Below are 21,464 nucleotides of genomic sequence, written 5' to 3'. Positions count from 1 at the left end.
TATTTGAAGGGCATTATTCCCGGTGAAACTCTTCAGAGACCTATGTGACCTATTGTCCATCTTCACTTCTTCTATTTTCAAATCAATAAAGCATTTAAAAAGTGAGCTAAGCAATTAAGAGCCCATGGATAACCATGGATACAAAGGGTGCTTAAAACCTTCCCTTTGTATAACCAACCCCCCGAACCCAAAATCTGTCAAAAGGTCTTTCCTGTTCTTTTATGCCTTTCCTAAATGTTGGATAAAATAAAAGTCGGTGGCGACTCTTGCAAAAATATAAAAAAAAAAGAAAGAGCAAGGAGTTAGTTCGCCTCAAAAAACCGAGTTTACAGAACTGGCGACTCTGCTGGGGACTTGAAAAATCTTTTTAAAAGAGGGGTTACCTTAGAGTTTTTGATCACTTTAATATTTGCTTATACTTGTTTATTTTATTATTTTTTGCTATTCTGGATATATGTGTGGTTCTGTCACTGGAGATACATTATGGACAAATCCTAACCCGGATTAAGTACACATAAGAATTAGGTGGAGGGTATAGTCATGTATGGCATACAAGGAGTCAGTCCTTAAAAAGCTGGCATGAGAATCCTTCCGCTCAGTGGAGGTTCCTTGTTGGTAGTATATGTTTAGCAAGTTCAGTTGCGAAGACATTATTGCTTTCATTGAACTGTAGAAGCTGAGTTGGCCGTAGAACCCCAACCCATCCTGGCCTTATTAGGTTGTGGCGCAGAAACTATTCAGGTGTAGACTTGGATTAGTTGTCATGCGGAGAGCCACACTCAGACGAGTTTTTCTTGAGAATATTGCTGGCTCACAAGTTCAGTTGTGCAAGCCGGTAATATCCGAAAGAAAAATGTAGACTCTGACGTATCAGTAGAACATGTTGTGCACGTGATTAACCCTAGTACTATCCCATATTTGGTTCTTTGACCTCATGCTCGTGACGTTGAACTTTGGAACCTACCTTATGTGCACCATGTTTGTGTTACAATTTCTGTATATGTGGCATTCATGCATTCATACATTCATAAAAATCTTTTCCTTTGATTTCCAATGAACTCAGAGGTCTTTTTTTGTAAACATCGTAAGTTTCATCAAACTCAATGGATCTTGGGTGTTGATGGGGTGAAAATTCTAATCCACCAAAATGGATGATTGATTTTGATGATAACTTGACCAATGCTTTAATCCAATGCTTGAATGTTTCAAATTAATATCTTAAGTTCTTTGAAACTCAACTAATATAAACAACAATTGCATCATTTGCATACATACATCCAGGTTACCCATGAAACTTATCCTTGTCTGTCTCCATCCTCAGAGTTGTCTGTCTACCGTCAAGCTGATTCCCTCACACAAGTACGGAACTAGAGCCAACGTCAGATTAAGAATGGAGTATCAAGAGCAACATAACGTAGAGGTCAGGATGGAAATAGAGGATTTAAAGTCAAGTATGACCAAGCTCACTGAAATGCTGCAAGTTTTGATCGCTAGAGGGGAACCGCCTCAGAAGACTGTCATTGTTGAAGTCCCAAGTGCGGATATTGACCCTCAACCCACTCAACAACCACCTTCAACATGGCCTGAGTTTGGTTTGCCACCTGATTTTACTCCTCCCTATGAGAAGACTCTTGGTATTGGTCAATCGTCACGACCTGTGATGGGTCAAACTTCAAACCCAGTTATTCGTGCTCCTATCATGACTGAATCTCAGCCCATTGTGCATACTGTTGCTCAACATGCTTATGAGAATCCTTTATTTGAATACCAAGCTGCCAATTCCCAGAATGGAAGCCAAGGGGATGCTGGAGATATTGAAGATGTCAAAGAACAGTATCAGACTTTGGAAAAGCGATTGAGAGCCATGGAAGGCAATAATTACTTTGGGGTTGCTGCTAAGAATATGTGTTTGGTTTCTGATGTCGTCATGCCTGCAAAATTCAAGACTCCTGAATTTGAGAAATACAAAGGAAACACCTGTCCAAAAAGCCATTTGATCATGTACTATCGCAAAATGGCTGCTTACACTCAAAATGACAAACTACTCATCCATTGTTTTCAAGATAGTTTGAGCGGAGTTTCGCTAAAATGGTATATGGGACTCGAGAGGAGTCGTATTCAATGTTTCCAAGACCTAACTGATGCTTTCATTAAGCAATATAAGTATAATTTGGACATGGCACCTGATCGCCGACAACTACAAAGCATGTCCCAGAAAGAGAAAGAGTCTTTCAAGGAATACGCTCAACGCTGGAGAGAGCTTGCTTCTCAAGTAGAGCCACCTTTAGTTGAAAAGGAACTAACAGGCATGTTTATGGATACTCTCTCACCTTTCTTCTGGGAGAAGATGATCGGCAATGTATCTTCCAACTTCACAGACTTGGTAACCATTGGTCAGAGACTTGAAGAAGGAATCAAGAATGGGAAAGTTACTCATGTTGTTGAAACCTCTAGTGGGGCGAGGAAGCCTTATGTAAACTTTCAAAAGAAAAATGAGATGAATGTTGTGTCAGAAGACAGAAGATCTCGTCATAAACCTCATAATGGTGATCAACCTTATTGTTAGGGACCAAATAGTACTAACTTTCATATATTGTTTTTGGTCCCTTTAACCACTTTTCATTCAATAATCACACTTTTATTCGTACAATTTAATAATTGTGCAATTTTGTTAAGTTTTAGTTCATTTGAATTGTTATTTCACATGTTTGTTAGTTTTGTAGTGCTTTAATTAAGTTTGAAGCTCATGGAAGCAAAGAGGAATTACTTGAAGACTTGGAATAGAAGGAAGTGCTGATGAAGCCTGTTTGCCCCGCAAACATCCTTTGCCCCGCAAACTGATTGATGCTGAACAAGTCCAGTTTTGAAGTGAAACTGATGTGGCAAAAGATTCCCTGTTTGCCCCGCAAACATTGTTTGCCCCGCAAACAGTGCGCTGCAGAATTTGTTCTTTTATTTGGTTGCCACTTGTCATGAAAAGGTTTTATCTTTTGAAGATTAAAAGTTAGTACGAATTAGGGGTTATTTAGGGAGATAAAAAAGGGGAAATAGGACATTCTATTCTATTGTGAACCAAACATTGAGGCTAGGGTTTTGGAGAGAAAGTTTGCAACTTTGTGAGAGATTGATGCTCATAGTTTCTTCTCCACCTCTTTTGCTGTCAACCATGGTGATGAGTAGCTAAATCCCACTTTGGCAAGATTGGAGGTAGTAGCTATTCTTGTTAACTATGTATTTCCTCTAACACTTTTGTATGAACTTCATTAGTATTGAAATGGATGAATGTTGTTGTGTTATATTTCATATTTAGATTTGATTTATGATTGAGAAATATATTTCAAGTCTTGCTCTACAACATTTTATCAAGTAGTGAATAAATGCTAGAGATAGATTTATTTGCCACTTTTCTATTTGTATCAATCAATCAAGCTTAATGTATTGATAGTTAGAGTGAGAGATCATCTAAAGATTAATATATTAACTTTCACAACCTTGTTTAGACATAAACATTGTTGAGAGGATACTAGAACATTGCATTGCTATTGAAGTATACTTTAGTTGTTAAAGTCACATAGGAGATAGGGATAGTGAAACCAAAACCAATCTTGTCAATCTTTTATCTTTGAACAAATCTTATTTTATTACTTGTTTTACCTTTTGAATAGAAAAATAGAAACTCAACTCAAACCAACTTTGTTACAACTTAAACTTAAAGCGATAGTAACTATAGAACGGCGGTAATATCACCCAATCTCTGTGGATACGATTTAAAAATATTTGCCTTGAATATACTATTCAACAAATTGGCGCCGTTGCCGGGGATTGGCGTTTGATATTGCACGCATTGCAATAGTTCATTGTTTTAAGTTTTGCTACCTTATTATTACTCTTGCATTTCACTTGGTTTGCTAGTTTTGCTACCTTATTATTACTCTTGCATTTCACTTGGACATATTATTTATGTTTCTGTTATTTTTTCTTTGTCCATTTGGACATATTATTTATGTTTCTGTTATTTTTTCTTTGTCCATTTGGACATATTATTTATGTTTCTGTCATTTTTTCTTTGTCCATTTGGACATATTATTTATGTTTCTGTCATTTTTTCTTTGTCCATTTGGACATATTATTTATGTTTCTGTCATTTTTCTTTGTCCATTTGGACATATTATTTATATTTCTGCTATTTTTTCTTTGTCCATTTGGACATATTATTTATATTTCTGCTATTTTCTCTTTGTCCATTTGGACATATTATTTATGTTTCCGCTATTTTTCTTTGTCCATTTGGACATATTATTTATGTTTCCGCTATTTTTCTTTGTCCATTTGGACATATTATTTATGTTTCCACTATTTTCTCTTTGTCCATTTGGACATATTATTTATGCTTCCGCTATTTTTTCTTTGTCCATTTGGACGCATTGTTTATGTTTCCGTCGTCTTCCTTTTGTCCACTTGGACCATATTTTTACCTTTGAGCTAAAACATTAATAATCAAGATAAAACTTAAAAAAAAAAGCACTTTGCACACTTGCACCTCTATGGTTTTCCCTCTTATTACATTTTGTTTATCATACCATCATTTAAGAAAAGTATTAAATGCGTAGAAAAGATCTTATAAATTGAGAGTGGATAACTCCTAATTGCTTGCTCAAACACTTTCATTTTCAAACAACATATTTTCAAAACTTCTCATCTATTTTCAAAACTTTCATCTGGTATTTGAAGGGCATTATTCCCGGTGAAACTCTTCAGAGACCTATGTGACCTATTGTCCATCTTCACTTCTTCTATTTTCAAATCAATAAAGCATTTAAAAAGTGAGCTAAGCAATTAAGAGCCCATGGATAACCATGGATACAAAGGGTGCTTAAAACCTTCCCTTTGTATAACCAACCCCCCGAACCCAAAATCTGTCAAAAGGTCTTTCCTGTTCTTTTATGCCTTTCCTAAATGTTGGATAAAATAAAAGTCGGTGGCGACTCTTGCAAAAATATAAAAAAAAAAGAAAGAGCAAGGAGTCAGTTCGCCTCAAAAAACCGAGTTTACAGAACTGGCGACTCTGCTGGGGACTTGAAAAATCTTTTTAAAAGAGGGGTTACCTTAGAGTTTTTGATCACTTTAATATTTGCTTATACTTGTTTATTTTATTATTTTTTGCTATTCTGGATATATGTGTGGTTCTGTCACTGGAGATACATTATGGACAAATCCTAACCCGGATTAAGTACACATAAGAATTAGGTGGAGGGTATAGTCATGTATGGCATACAAGGAGTCAGTCCTTAAAAAGCTGGCATGAGAATCCTTCCGCTCAGTGGAGGTTCCTTGTTGGTAGTATATGTTTAGCAAGTTCAGTTGCGAAGACATTATTGCTTTCATTGAACTGTAGAAGCTGAGTTGGCCGTAGAACCCCAACCCATCCTGGCCTTATTAGGTTGTGGCGCAGAAACTATTCAGGTGTAGACTTGGATTAGTTGTCATGCGGAGAGCCACACTCAGACGAGTTTTTCTTGAGAATATTGCTGGCTCACAAGTTCAGTTGTGCAAGCCGGTAATATCCGAAAGAAAAATGTAGACTCTGACGTATCAGTAGAACATGTTGTGCACGTGATTAACCCTAGTACTATCCCATATTTGGTTCTTTGACCTCATGCTCGTGACGTTGAACTTTGGAACCTACCTTATGTGCACCATGTTTGTGTTACAATTTCTGTATATGTGGCATTCATGCATTCATACATTCATAAAAATCTTTTCCTTTGATTTCCAATGAACTCAGAGGTCTTTTTTTGTAAACATCGTAAGTTTCATCAAACTCAATGGATCTTGGGTGTTGATGGGGTGAAAATTCTAATCCACCAAAATGGATGATTGATTTTGATGATAACTTGACCAATGCTTTAATCCAATGCTTGAATGTTTCAAATTAATATCTTAAGTTCTTTGAAACTCAACTAATATAAACAACAATTGCATCATTTGCATACATACATCCAGGTTACCCATGAAACTTATCCTTGTCTGTCTCCATCCTCAGAGTTGTCTGTCTACCGTCAAGCTGATTCCCTCACACAAGTACGGAACTAGAGCCAACGTCAGATTAAGAATGGAGTATCAAGAGCAACATAACGTAGAGGTCAGGATGGAAATAGAGGATTTAAAGTCAAGTATGACCAAGCTCACTGAAATGCTGCAAGTTTTGATCGCTAGAGGGGAACCGCCTCAGAAGACTGTCATTGTTGAAGTCCCAAGTGCGGATATTGACCCTCAACCCACTCAACAACCACCTTCAACATGGCCTGAGTTTGGTTTGCCACCTGATTTTACTCCTCCCTATGAGAAGACTCTTGGTATTGGTCAATCGTCACGACCTGTGATGGGTCAAACTTCAAACCCAGTTATTCGTGCTCCTATCATGACTGAATCTCAGCCCATTGTGCATACTGTTGCTCAACATGCTTATGAGAATCCTTTATTTGAATACCAAGCTGCCAATTCCCAGAATGGAAGCCAAGGGGATGCTGGAGATATTGAAGATGTCAAAGAACAGTATCAGACTTTGGAAAAGCGATTGAGAGCCATGGAAGGCAATAATTACTTTGGGGTTGCTGCTAAGAATATGTGTTTGGTTTCTGATGTCGTCATGCCTGCAAAATTCAAGACTCCTGAATTTGAGAAATACAAAGGAAACACCTGTCCAAAAAGCCATTTGATCATGTACTATCGCAAAATGGCTGCTTACACTCAAAATGACAAACTACTCATCCATTGTTTTCAAGATAGTTTGAGCGGAGTTTCGCTAAAATGGTATATGGGACTCGAGAGGAGTCGTATTCAATGTTTCCAAGACCTAACTGATGCTTTCATTAAGCAATATAAGTATAATTTGGACATGGCACCTGATCGCCGACAACTACAAAGCATGTCCCAGAAAGAGAAAGAGTCTTTCAAGGAATACGCTCAACGCTGGAGAGAGCTTGCTTCTCAAGTAGAGCCACCTTTAGTTGAAAAGGAACTAACAGGCATGTTTATGGATACTCTCTCACCTTTCTTCTGGGAGAAGATGATCGGCAATGTATCTTCCAACTTCACAGACTTGGTAACCATTGGTCAGAGACTTGAAGAAGGAATCAAGAATGGGAAAGTTACTCATGTTGTTGAAACCTCTAGTGGGGCGAGGAAGCCTTATGTAAACTTTCAAAAGAAAAATGAGATGAATGTTGTGTCAGAAGACAGAAGATCTCGTCATAAACCTCATAATGGTGATCAACCTTATGTGGCTGTTGTTGCTCCTGTGCGAGTTCAAGCTCCTCGACCTGAGGTTGCTAACCAAAATCAGATTCGTAATAGGGTTGACTTTGACCCCATCCCTATGACTTATACTGAATTGTATCCTGCATTGGTTCATAAAGGATTGATCACAACAAGAGCTATGGCTCCTCCTTGGAATCCTCTTCCAGAAGGTTTTAGGTCTGATCTTCATTGTCCTTTCCATCAAGGGGCAGCGGGCCATGATTTAGAAAGATGTTTCCCTTTGAAGGAGAGAGTTCAAGAGTTGGTTAGATCAAAGATTCTATCTTTTAAGAATGTTGGTCCCAATGTTGTCACTAATCCTTTGCCGAATCAGAATGGCTGAAAACGAGTCAAAGACAATTATCTCCCTAAAGCCAGTGTATCAAGACAGGACAGCTCATCCTCGTCACTGATTAGTCACTAGGCCATGTTTCTCTACTGTTTGTATTTCCTCAGTTGTATTGTTTGCTTTTAAACTTTTTTTCATTCCAGAATGTTAATTTTAATGAAATGAGCATCGTATGTTTGAATTCATTTTCATCTACTATGTCTATGTTTATGCTTCTTTTACAAAAATAAAAAAAAAATTAAAAAAAATTCTATTTTGCTTTCTCTATCAAACTTGTGTTTTACGCAAAGATTGGAGGGAGGATGATGACAACGAAATACCCAGGTTGTTGAACTGTATGCTTTCAAATAAAACTTTGCTGACGATGTACAGGCATTGTTTCAATTCCCAAACACTGGAGAAATAAGGAAGTTAATCCCTCGTCAACCCCTTTGATCCTAGAAGTTGGTGTTTCTTTCTGTACGAAATAACCCACATTTTAACCCGGGGCAGGGTAGTTCCCAGTTAATTTGGTTGTGCATTCTATTTTAAGAGAATCATTCAATGCACCTTTTAACAAGTGTTTTAATCACAAGCTTTCCCCCGCTTACATCAAAGAAGTACTGGAGATGCCAATCAAAAGCTGATAATGGTTCATTATAATCATTAAGCAAGGTAGTCACTATCTTTCAGGAAAAAAGTATCAAAAAAGAAAATCGACGAAAAGCCTGCTAAGTCAAAATCAAAAAATGACTTAGGCAAAAACTAAGGCATCCCGCTGACTGTAAGTTCAAAATCAACAGTTCAGGCAAAAGTTAGGGATATCAAAAGAAAAAAAGGAGAGATAAGTCAATAAATTCTTGAACCACAACATGTTGTGACTATCAAAAGGAAGAAGTGACTGGCATCTCCAAGTTTTCTTGGCTTGTGAACTATCATCATTACAACAGGTAAAATTACAGAAGTCTCTTAAAACCTGAATGCATATTTTGAATTAACTGAGTTTAGGACTGAAGATCATCACGAAGATGGGATGGGTTACAAAAAATTTGAGCCTTATACCTTTTACTTTTTTAAACCGTGAACCTGACCACGTTACAACCTTCAAAAGCCCTAATTGAAGCAAGGTTTATTTTGAAAGCATACTACAACAAGGTTGCGTAAGCTGACTCCCAAGAGATTTACCAATCATTTATGTTGATACCATATCTTTGCTTTATCTTTCACGTTGATTGTCTTAACCTTTATGTTTTAACCAGTGATTCCATTTTCTTTACAAAGTGATTTTGATTTCAAAAATATGTTTTGAGCATTGCATTAAAATTACCATTCTTGAATGAACACTTTATTTGAAAGTAAGTACTTATCTTTCGGGAAGTTCAAACAGTCGAGAAACTTGATCAATGATCCTATCAGGGGCACGTTCCTTCAAGATCCTGTTGTTCAGATGTTTAATCAAGATTTGTTGATCAGAATATCCTCTTCAAGATGTATACTATGGCAAGTCTTCCCAACATTCATTTCAAGAGTTGAATCCGTGATCAGTTCATCCCCAACATAGTTCAACTGAAGCCATGATCAGTTAACTTGCAACAATTACTCAATCAGGGACAATCTTCTTCAGCAATACTCAAGCCTAGTTTATCAGTTATTCTCAAAGGATCATTTGTTTGATACAGTTATCAGTGTGACAAGAAGTTTGTTCATGCATCTTCTTTCCAAGCGGATTTTTTTTTTTTAGAGTTCCTGTGTTGAGGAATCAAAGCTCCAATCTTGCCTCACAAAAGAGTCAATCCCAGTCGTCATGAATAACTACATTGCATTGAGCATTCATCATGCATAGAAAACTTTAACATCATGCATAAAAACAAAATCATGCTCATTTACATTCTTCTAAGGTCCTGTTGTTGTCAACATCTTACCTTGAGATCAAAGTCCAACTTACTTGGCACCTACCCAAACAAATTTATCCTTTTGATTCATTTTGTCTGTATCTATCTGATATTCTTCATGATATGTCTTGTTTGTTCTGACAATTTTTCAGAACTTTGTCACCTTTTATTCAAAGCTTCTATGGATGTCCCAATTCCCAATAAAGTGTTATTACCTCATTCAATGTCACTCTTGAATGTCTCTGAGTTCAATCATGTTTTATCTTGATTGTCGTTTGATGCTGCTGCATTCATGGTTTATCTTAAAACGCTTTTGATATTTTCTTCTTAAAGTTCAAATCATGTTTTACCATGATTGACCTTGGTGTTCTCTAATCATGTTTTACCTTGATTGTCACTTGGTATTCTCTAATCATGTTTTACCTTGATTGTCATTTGGTATTTTTCAATCATGTTTTACCTTGATTGTCATTTGATGTTATCCAATCATGTTTTACCTTGATTATCCCTTAATGACATCCAATCATGTTTTACCTTGATGGATCTGTGACGATTATCTAATCATGTTTTACCTTGATTGTCCGTTGATGATTATCCAATCATATTTTACCTTGATTATCCTTAATGACATCCAATCATGTTTTACCTTGATGGACCTGTGATCATGTTTTACCTTGATTGTCCGTTGATGATTACCCAATCATGTTTTACCTTGATTGTCATTCGATGTTGCCCAATCATGTTTTACCTTGATTGTCATTTGATGTTGTCCAATCATGTTTTACCTTGATATTCATTTTATGTAGCCACATTCATGTATGCCTCGGATATTCTCTTCTCAAAGTTCAATCATGTTTTATCTTGAAAGCTTTTGTCAACTGTTTCTTTCTTGTGTGAAGTCTGATTCTATTCCTAGATGACGTATACCTTTTCCTTAGCGGAGTCTGTTTACTTCTCCCCATTGGTGTCCTGTTTCCATCTCGTAGAAATCATGTGAATTCATAATCATAAGCATTACATTGCATCTCAGGTTCAAAAATTGTGTTTTTTTTTATATATTTAAGTCTCTTCCATCACGTTAAAACGAAGATTTACAATCATCGTGTCTCCGGATAGAAGAAACTTAAATAGGGGCATCTGTTGCACCCCAATTTTTGACCTCTGAGATCCCATCATTTTCTAAGTGTTATGATCATTATTGTTATACCCCAAAATTCGCCCGCGTTCTTTTTTTCAAAAAAAGAAGTCAACAGACTTCTGTCTAAAAATTTGGATTTTTATACAATCTTGGATTTTTATTTCATAAATATCCTGATTTTATGAATACTCAATTTTTAGAATTTTTTATACAGTATTTTGGTTCGCTGTTAAATTTATCCTTTCATAAACGCCAAATACTGTTTATCACTTCATACACTGTTTATTTGAGATTTATTTTCAGATAAATAATACTGACGCAGTTCGTGCAGAATTAAAATTTGCAGGCGCGGAGTCCGGGTTTCAGATTATACTGGTAACAATTAAATTATTATTGGTTTTATTTCCCACTAATTTTTATTTTTATACTATATTATTTTTTTCAAAATCTCTTTCTTTCTTTTCAAATCTTTTTTTTTTCAAAATCAAATCCTAGCTTTATTCTATACCCTTTTTCTTTTCAAAACCTACCATACTTTTTTTTCAAATCCTACTACTATTCAAACGGTACACTCCACTCCCAACGTCTCTATCTCTCTCTTTTCACTCTATAAATACTCCTCATTTTTTCAATAAATTCTCACATCAAATTTCACTCATCTCCCAAATTTCTCAAACTTCTATCTCATAATTATTTTCTCTTCTTCCTCGGCAAAAATGGCAAAGTGGATGGATACACTTTTTCTTATAGTCATCACTATTTTTACGGTGATCATGTCCTTCTTCTGTCTGCATAGTCCTGAAAAATGCGGACCTGCGATGGTTACACTTCCGATCATCTATTTTCTGTTGTTCATAGCATGGATTATTAATCGTCATTTTTAAAGTTTGTTGTATCTGTCGCTTTCAAATAGTGTACCATCTATTTTATTTGTCGTACTGTTCATTATATTATGTAATATTTGTACTGTTAGTATTAAATGTTGTACTATCTGTCGTACGGTAGTTTAATTATCAAGATAATATTATGTGTGTTAAATATTTATTTTTCTGTGCATTAAATATTTATTTTCAAGGTTATTATCGGTATTTTCGTTCGCGTACAGTATATTTTATTTATTTATTATGTTTGTGTTTTTCTAACAGCTCAGGTAAATAAATTTTTCACCATTAACACAACAAAAACAATAAAAGAAAAAAATTAACTTTAAACTGTTGAATTTTCACTTTAACTGTTACGTTAATACCCGGACAGCTAGTTACCAGTCAAACCCGCTATCAGCGCAATTCTCCGTGTTTGTACCATCAGTCAAATCAATTTTTCGCACTTCAAATTTCCAAGATTTTGTTCTAGAAGTCTTCTGATAATCACGTGGTCAACAGAGACTCAACACTGCACAAAAATCAGGTACGTCTAACTGTCTCCTACACAAACAGTCCCTAACTAGGGTTTTTGTTTTTTTCAGGAGAACGAGTTTTTGAGACCTCAAATGGATTTCATGGATCTCCATATGTCTCAAAATACCACCAGACAAATTTTCAAACTTCGATTCGCTCAGACGCACAGTCAACAGCTCAAACAGTCAACAGACGACCAGTTTGACCAAAAAGTCAACAGACAGTCAAAATTGCAATTTTTTGTCAACATCCATATTTTGTCAAAAGATTCATCATGTGATCAATGGTTGATCATAATTCATCAAGAAAAGTTCAGAAATCGACAAAACTCAAAATTGCAAAATTAGAGTTTTTTAGCTAAAAGTCAACTGAACTTTGACCGACCATAACTCTCTCATAATTTATCAGAAAAATTCCAACCAAAGCTCATTCTCAAGGAAATTCAATTCTCTACAACTTTGATGTTGGGACCAAGGTCAAGAAATGTTTCCGCCTAAGAGATATAAGCCAAAACATTACGGGTCATTTTGAAAGTCAACAAAAAGCAGTTTTTTGTCAAAGCCCATATCATCAAAATAACTTCTCCAAATGCAAAAACGCTTCCAAAGTGGCTTGTAGAGGACATCTTGGGCTTTCCAAAAAGTTAAAGAACACTTTCATAGGATCAAAATTGAGGGAGATATGCCTTGATGAAGTTGACCTTTTTTGGAAAAATGCATGAAACAAGTAATGACCAAAATTTGATTTTTTTTCAAAAAGGCCAATTCTTTTGTGATTCAATCTTGATTCTCATATGTTTAAAGGGCATCCACGACCCATCCATGATTCATGACATTTTTATTTCATTTTAATTAAATTTTATTCATTTAAAGTTTAATTAAAGTGAGATAATTCAAAGATATTATCAAAGATGCTTATGGTTGCCAATCAAGACCAATTCAAGATGCTTAAATATTTTATTGCAAGGTTGAAGAGAATAATACTTGAGTGTTTTAACCATGGTTAAGAAATACACTCATTGAAAATATTCCATTATCATATTTTTTCCACAAAATCAATCATGACAATTTCCACTTGCAAGGCTTCCAAGATCAAACTCTTTGCCTATAAATAGAACTTCATTTTCTTCATTCAAGAGGAGGAAAAAAAGGGAGAAACAAGAGGAGAGCACAACAACAAACACCAAAGCCATAGCATAAGTTTTATATTTTCCAAAAGTTTCAATAAACTTGTAAAAATCAAGGCTCATTCAAATAGCCACTTTCAATCAATTTCAATCACTCTTTTCCACTCTTGGAACATCATAGAGTAAGTACAATGTAATTTTTAATATGTAGTAGTGTTAGGAGTTCATGAATTAAGAACTCCATATTTATGCATATTTTCAATTTCTCAAAAAAAAATGTTTTAATTTTAGTTTTAAGTTGATAAAATGTTTATTTAATTTTTAACATAAAAATATTTTATTTCTTTTCATAATTAATTTATATTGCTTAATTAATTAGTAATTATGTAAATATTGCTTTTTAATTATTTTTAACCAATCAAAAAACTCCAAAAATATTTTCCTTTTAGATTTAGGTTTATATTTTTTATAATCTAATTTTTGACATATAAAATAATATTTTTTCTTGTTAAGTTTAATTATTTGTATAATTATTTGTTTAATTAGCTTGTTAATTAACTTAAAATCAAATTCCAAAAAAAATCACAAAAAAAATGAATTGAGTTTAATTTGTTTTATATTTATTTTTGTATATTATTTGATATTATTTCTTATCTTCCTTTTCTTTGTCCAAGATCGGAATAAAAGATCAAATATGGCAGAGATTGTATGCAGTTGATTTAAGACTTTTGGAAATTTATCGTGTAGTCGCTATGATTCTATCAAGCTTCTGATAAATTTTCATTAACTTTAAATCCGAGATCATCATTCACTCACCATCGATCTTCACTAACATCGTGAATATACTTGACTAGCTTCAAGATGATTCACGTGCTAACATACTAACAATTAACTTTAAATTCCGCATTTTATTATATTGTCCTTTATATTTCTTGCTTTATACTTTATTTTATCATTCATATTATTTATGTTTCTGTTATTTTTTCTTTGTCCATTTGGACATATTATTTATGTTTCTGTTATTTTTTCTTTGTCCATTTGGACATATTATTTATGTTTCTGTTATTTTTTCTTTGTCCATTTGGACATATTATTTATGTTTCTGTTATTTTTTCTTTGTCCATTTGGACATATTATTTATGTTTCTGTCATTTTTTCTTTGTCCATTTGGACATATTATTTATGTTTCTGTCATTTTTTCTTTGTCCATTTGGACATATTATTTATGTTTCTGTCATTTTTCTTTGTCCATTTGGACATATTATTTATATTTCTGCTATTTTTTCTTTGTCCATTTGGACATATTATTTATATTTCTGCTATTTTCTCTTTGTCCATTTGGACATATTATTTATGTTTCCGCTATTTTTCTTTGTCCATTTGGACATATTATTTATGTTTCCGCTATTTTTCTTTGTCCATTTGGACATATTATTTATGTTTCCACTATTTTCTCTTTGTCCATTTGGACATATTATTTATGCTTCCGCTATTTTTTCTTTGTCCATTTGGACGCATTGTTTATGTTTCCGTCGTCTTCCTTTTGTCCACTTGGACCATATTTTTACCTTTGAGCTAAAACATTAATAATCAAGATAAAACTTAAAAAAAAAAGCACTTTGCACACTTGCACCTCTATGGTTTTCCCTCTTATTACATTTTGTTTATCATACCATCATTTAAGAAAAGTATTAAATGCGTAGAAAAGATCTTATAAATTGAGAGTAGATAACTCCTAATTGCTTGCTCAAACACTTTCATTTTCAAACAACATATTTTCAAAACTTCTCATCTATTTTCAAAACTTTCATCTGGTATTTGAAGGGCATTATTCCCGGTGAAACTCTTCAGAGACCTATGTGACCTATTGTCCATCTTCACTTCTTCTATTTTCAAATCAATAAAGCATTTAAAAAGTGAGCTAAGCAATTAAGAGCCCATGGATAACCATGGATACAAAGGGTGCTTAAAACCTTCCCTTTGTATAACCAACCCCCCGAACCCAAAATCTGTCAAAAGGTCTTTCCTGTTCTTTTATGCCTTTCCTAAATGTTGGATAAAATAAAAGTCGGTGGCGACTCTTGCAAAAATATAAAAAAAAAAAGAAAGAGCAAGGAGTCAATTCGCCTCAAAAAACCGAGTTTACATAAAGCACGTGATAGCAAGTATCACTTATATTGAAGGTTGTAAACAGATGATGATGATGATGAATTGCAGATGGATTAGCCTAAGCAGAATCAACAAAAATCAATAATTAGTGCTTCAGTTTGAATGCACCTAAATTGATGATAATGAATTATAGATGGATTAACGGAAAGCTTACATTCCAGATGAGTTGCGGGAGGAAACAAACACACTGAACAATCAGAGATAAGTTGAAACGAAAGTCTTCAAAAAACAAAATAGAAATCGAAGCGATAAGTTGAAATGAATCACCTTGAGCATTCAGCCTGACAAATAAACACAAATGACATATAAGCCAATATGACACAACACACTTCTCCCAAAGGAAAAAAAACACATTTTACTTTTGAAATAAGAAAATAAAATAATTTCAATTCCTCACCACTGGCTCAACTTCTTTTTCAGTTTCTTCTTTAGAATTCGAACTGTTCATCTGACAATCAGCTTGCTCTTCACCTATAGGTTTCATCTCATAATGATATTCCAACACAACATTTTTAACATATGGAATCAACTCAATTTCAATGTCAATTTAGTTTCAAAATCAATCAAACAACAAAGCCACGTAGTATTAAGGATAATTAGAATCGAATTACGGTGTTCTTCCAACGATCTTGAGCGTTGACAACGGCGTTGAAATCATAGATGATTTAGAGAGACAAGCCGCTTCCTTTTCCAAAGGATGGTGAAAGGATTTTCAAACTTTCATTGCGCTGATAGTCGTCGGCATTACTCCAGTTCCCTTCATTCGAACAAACATTCAATAGTATACATAAACAAAAATCTAAAAGAGTAACATTGAGAATCGTAGAAAAAACTAAATTGAATGAAGAAAATTAAAAGTAATTGAAGCGGTTGAAACCAAATTCTTTAAAACAACACTTACATTAGGAGTAATTAGGGCAATCTTCGCTTATTTCACAGTACAATCAAGAGGATTTTCATCTTTGATACCATATATAAAGACAATCTTCTTGTCAATAAGCTCTAGATGAATCTTAATAACCTACAATATACATTCAAATCTCCAAAATCAAACATGACCCTAAAAATATAAACACTCACAAAAAAACAATTAAAAAACTTACAATATCTCCGGCTATGCAAAACCTTTGAGCGGTAAAAAATAGATCTTTGTCTTCAGATTCGAAGAACTCGACAATCCTGGAAAAATATAACAGGTTTATTATCTTCAGTCTAAAACAACATTATTTAGAAAATCAACACCGTAAGAAAACCATCAATCAACAAAACAACTAAACCCTAAAACCCTAAATCTTCAACATTAAACATACCTTGAGGCAAATAGCGACGTTGGTGGCGAAATATGTACGGTGGAATCGAACCAGTGGGCGAAGTAGTTTCAGGTGGAAGTGCAGTGGTTTTAATGTCGGAGCAGCGGTAGAAACACGTTGTGTTGTATTGGGCTATGAGAGCGGTGTTGTTGTTGTTGTCGTCGTGTATCGTAGTGAGTTTGATCTCTCAAAAAATTAAATTTAATGTGATGAAGAGAAATAAGAAGATGATTAAGGAAGAAGAAGATAAGGCGTAAGCAAGAGAGATAGAGAAAGAGAAAAATGAAGAGTTTGAGAAAGAGAAGGTGTGTAGATTAATGAGTGAGAAACTTTTGAATTTGGAAGATAAACAGTTTGTAAAACTATCGTAGAAGGAGTTGTTGAAACCAAACCAAAATGGATTGTAAAACAGAGTGCTGAATGCTTAAGCTATACACGTGGCTTAATATTGGGCAAGAAGGGCATTTTAGGTTTTTAAAGAACAATAAATTTTTTTTATATGATAGATGATAGATGTTAGTGATTTAACAATGCACTGTTACATATATATTTAACAGTGTAAGAATATAAGCATTTGGGCTATCATTTTTCAATGTTCATAACCATAATCTAAACACACGCATAAAAAATTCATGATGATTTTTATAATAAATCAATAATAATAGTTTTAAACAGCCATTAATCATTTAGTTCATGATCTAAATATCCCACTTAAACAACATAAAGATTAATAGTGAAATTTGTCTTCTCCTTAGAGTCATTATCAATATAATATGTTTTTTATTTTAATTAACAAATGTTTTTATTTTTGATGTAAAATTTATAATTTTCACATGTTAAAATTTAACCTTTTTTTTCTAATAATTCTTTTTTTTTGTTGCATATTTTATTATAATTATTTATTACAATTGAGTTTATATGATCGTTGTTTATTTTTTAATTAAATGTTTTATATCAAATTTACATTTAAACTTAAATACAATTTTTATGGTAATAAATTTGTATGAGAGTGATATTTGTAAATTTTAACAACTCCTGTGAATTTTTAGACTCGAATTCACAAGTCTAGCGCCAATCACCACTGGACAAACTAACAATTAGTTAGTAGTTGGCTTATTTGATGTAAGTCATAAGTCAGCTTCTAAGTTATAAAATTATCCGCTATAAATTACGTATTAGATTAGTATATGCTACTTTTTGTGTAACATAATTACAATGAAAAATGATATTAATGATTGATTGATATTAAAATCTTATTTATAATTCGATATAATTTAAAAGAAGGAAGTGTATATCTTTTCAAATGATATATTGGAATATAAACTATTTCATCTAACACGAAGTTAATTTGTCCAACACATTCAATTAAACTCAGATATAAATATTTTTACAGAGGGATTTTAGGGGTTTTAAGGTACGCAATTTATAATCTCAACTTTTCCTAAAGTTATCTTAAATTCAAAATTAATGAATGTTTGCAGATAATTATTTGAATTTAATTAAATTGCATCGACAATGTAAAAAAGTTTTACACTATTAATCAATTATAATCGTTGGTAAATTAATAATAATTGATTTTTATTTTAATTATTTTTTAAAGTAAAATTGAATGGTCATAATATAATAATAGTGTAAAACTTTTTATATTGGAAGTGCTTAACAATTAAACTCTATATGATAATAATTATTATACAATGATATTGTAAAATATTTTATACAGTCAATAAATTACAATTATTTATAAGTAATAATTAAAAAAAATTACAAAAATTAACTGATTTACTATATTTTAATTAAATTCTTAATATATATTTAAAATCAAATATATATGTTATTCTATGAATATAAAAAAATAGAAAACTATTCATTTGCTTGTGAGACCCGATGAAGTAGTATTTGAGAGTTTGAAACAAGTGGTGGAAGTTATTGACATGTCGCAAATCAGAGTAGAAATGAATGATAGTATTATCCAGTTAGAAGCCAACTGGCAGAAAATAGAAAGCGATGTTCGCACTTGATCCGAGTGAAGGGGTCTACTTTCTTCACGTGCCGTTACGCCTTTCCTCACCTTTCTCACGAAACCTCCTCTTCACACACATGTCATCATCCTTGAACCTCTCTACATCTATACATTGGGACCACTTTTCTCAAACCCCCAATCTCCTCGTAACAAATACCCATATTCCTCCCTTTCCATATTTACCCTCCTTTATCTATATTACTAGACCTTCTCTTACTATAATAGAAACATTGTTATACATTTTTCTTTAATCTTTTAAATAACTTCAATGTTTTTGATATATTTAACAATTAATATATTAAGTTCATATATATATATATATATATATATATATATATATATATATATATATATATATATATATATATATATATATAATTGTTAAATGTATTAAAAAGTCAAATTTACATATAAAAGTGATCGGAAGACAGTAAGACACATACTCTTATATTTACATGAGAGAAGGAATATTACAATACATTTATCGACATCGTATCGAGTTATAGTAATTTCATTTTTAAAAAATTGTATATTCGGTTTGATACCTTTTTGCAATAATTAAATTCATTGCAATTCTACTATAATGACAAATATAAACTTAGCTTTTATACATTCACGATGGATTAACGGAAATTCTATAATAATAACTACAGTGATGCCGATTTGTTGATGGAATTGAAAGCGTTTGAAGGTTAGTTTAATTTTGATTGTACTTTACTTTAATTAAATCATGTAAAATAGAAATAAAATTGATAAAATTATCATTTTTCCCAAAAAAAAAATCTAAAAAGTTAGTGTCCTAAAATAAACGATCGATTTGATTATCTTATACAAATATAAGATATTGTAGGAAAATAGGAATAATAGATACTTTTTGAATTGAGAATAATGCTTTCACAAAGGTATTTTTATTATACATTATATTTGTTGTGAATTAAATATTATTTTAATAATTCCATACAAATTAAGAAATATTATTAATATTATATAATAAAAAATTATGAAATGTTATTTATATTATATAAAAATTATGAATTTTAACATATAAATATATAATTTATTAAATGAATGAAGAAAATAAATTAAAAGAATTGAAAAAGCATGTAATAATAAATAGTAAAGTGTATAATAAAATAAACATTACTACTATATTTTATTGATATTATAAAATATCATATACATTAAGATAACTATTAAATATAAGAGATAAATATAATATAATATAACAAATATTAAAATTAAATTATTTTAAATAATTTTAGTTAAAATAAAATAATAATTTTGGGACACATAAAATAATCTAATCCACATAAAACAATATAAATATTATAAATATTGTTCATTTGTTTTACGTGAGTTAGAAACGTGGTTAGATTATTTTATTAAATTTATCGGCTAGCATAATATGACATTGTTTATAAGAATTTATTTATTTCTTTTATAATATTTTTACAAGTTTTTAAAATTTATTTATATTTTTTAAATATCTTAATATGCATAAAAAAATAATTTAATATTATTTTACTCTCTATTATAAAAATTCTATAAACTTATATATAAATATATAAGTATTTATATTATACTAAGTTGTTTATTCAATCGGATCTAGGTATTTTATAACATAAAGAGAAAACATACGGTTTATTTATTATATTCAATTCAACCATAATAACTAAATTAATTGAAGTTTGACTAAAAAGTTTAACCAATTCAATCCAAACCCTTTTTGATAACTTCAAATACAAGGCCATATCCGTAACTTACACCACTTTCGCTCTTATCCACTCCAAAATGCACAACTCTCCAAATCCTAAAGAATACAAAACCCATCCCTTTTATTTTTTCAAAAACCACATAAACTAAAGTAACTACTACTAGTACTACTAACCTTTATAAAAAGCACATCAAATGAAAATTTGATGCTACAAAAACCAAACCAAAACAAACCAAACACACACAAAATTATCATGGCAACAAAAACTAAGAACCACAGCAACATTAGAAGACAAAACTTCAACCACTTTCTTCAATCCACAGACACTAACTCTGTCAACGAGTCGTCACTCTTCGAGTTCGACGAGTCAGAACTCTACAACTCAGCTCGCTCCATTTCTACCTCTAACTCACCTGAATTTCGCAAATCCGTTATTGCTTCGCGTTTCCAAACCACTTCATCTTCCACCGGTGTTCTTGTCGGAGATCCGATGTCGCTGCCGGTTAACGTTCCGGACTGGTCCAAGATCCTTGGAGAAGAGAACCGACAGAACCGGAGGAGGAACTACGATGTTGACAGCGATGAAGACGGGGATGAAGATAAAGTTCCGCCGCATGAGTTTCTTGCTAGAACAAGAATCGCTTCGTTTTCGGTTCACGAAGGAGTTGGTAGAACTCTCAAAGGACGCGATCTTAGTAGGGTTCGAAACGCGATTTGGGCCAAAACCGGTTTTCAGGATTGAGTTTAAACCCGGTTCGATCGGAAATTGGAACATTATATTGGAATTGGACTCCATGAAATCATCGAAACATGTTTTTTTTTGTGGAGTCCTTAATTTTGGTTTTATTTATATTTTTATTATTAATTTCATCTAATATCTGAGGCTTTTGTTATTTGTGGGAGTTATTATTAATTTCATTATGATTATGATAATTATTCTTCATTGACGTTGTTGTCAACTGCGTTTGTTTTTGGTAAGTTGGTTCAGTTTCTGCGATTGGATCGTGTATGGTGGACCCGTTGTTGTAGATGTACAAGTATAGTTCAATGATTGGTGAGGTTTTGGTTTTA

General features: G+C 32.6%; 1 protein-coding gene and 1 long non-coding RNA gene across 2 annotated transcripts; one reads left to right on the top strand and one right to left on the bottom strand.

Moving 5' to 3' along the window:
• Window positions 1–16,243: 16,243 nt before the first annotated feature.
• Window positions 16,244–17,036, bottom strand: LOC131626502 (uncharacterized). Its single transcript, XR_009291173.1, has 3 exons — window positions 16,660–17,036; window positions 16,453–16,528; window positions 16,244–16,370 (listed from the first exon to the last, which is right to left on the bottom strand). It is a non-coding gene; the product is annotated as an uncharacterized LOC131626502 (long non-coding RNA).
• Window positions 17,037–20,479: 3,443 nt separating this feature from the next.
• On the top strand, window positions 20,480–21,464 carry LOC131626501 (protein S40-4-like). The gene has a single exon (XM_058897321.1). It carries the CDS (start codon window positions 20,599–20,601, stop codon window positions 21,133–21,135), a length of 537 nt encoding a protein of 178 aa, XP_058753304.1. The 5' UTR covers window positions 20,480–20,598; the 3' UTR covers window positions 21,136–21,464.

The sequence above is a fragment of the Vicia villosa genome, unplaced genomic scaffold, assembly GCF_029867415.1.
Source record: "Vicia villosa cultivar HV-30 ecotype Madison, WI unplaced genomic scaffold, Vvil1.0 ctg.000301F_1_1_1, whole genome shotgun sequence".
Classification (NCBI taxonomy): domain Eukaryota; kingdom Viridiplantae; phylum Streptophyta; class Magnoliopsida; order Fabales; family Fabaceae; genus Vicia; species Vicia villosa.
Note: the sequence above shows the minus strand (reverse complement) of the source record. Positions and strands in the feature narration are given on the sequence as shown.

What these genes read in the sequence shown, in the direction of transcription:
- LOC131626501 (XM_058897321.1), top strand. Translation starts at nt 20,599, where the DNA reads ATGCTACAAAAACCAAACCAAAACAAACCAAACACACACAAAATTATC.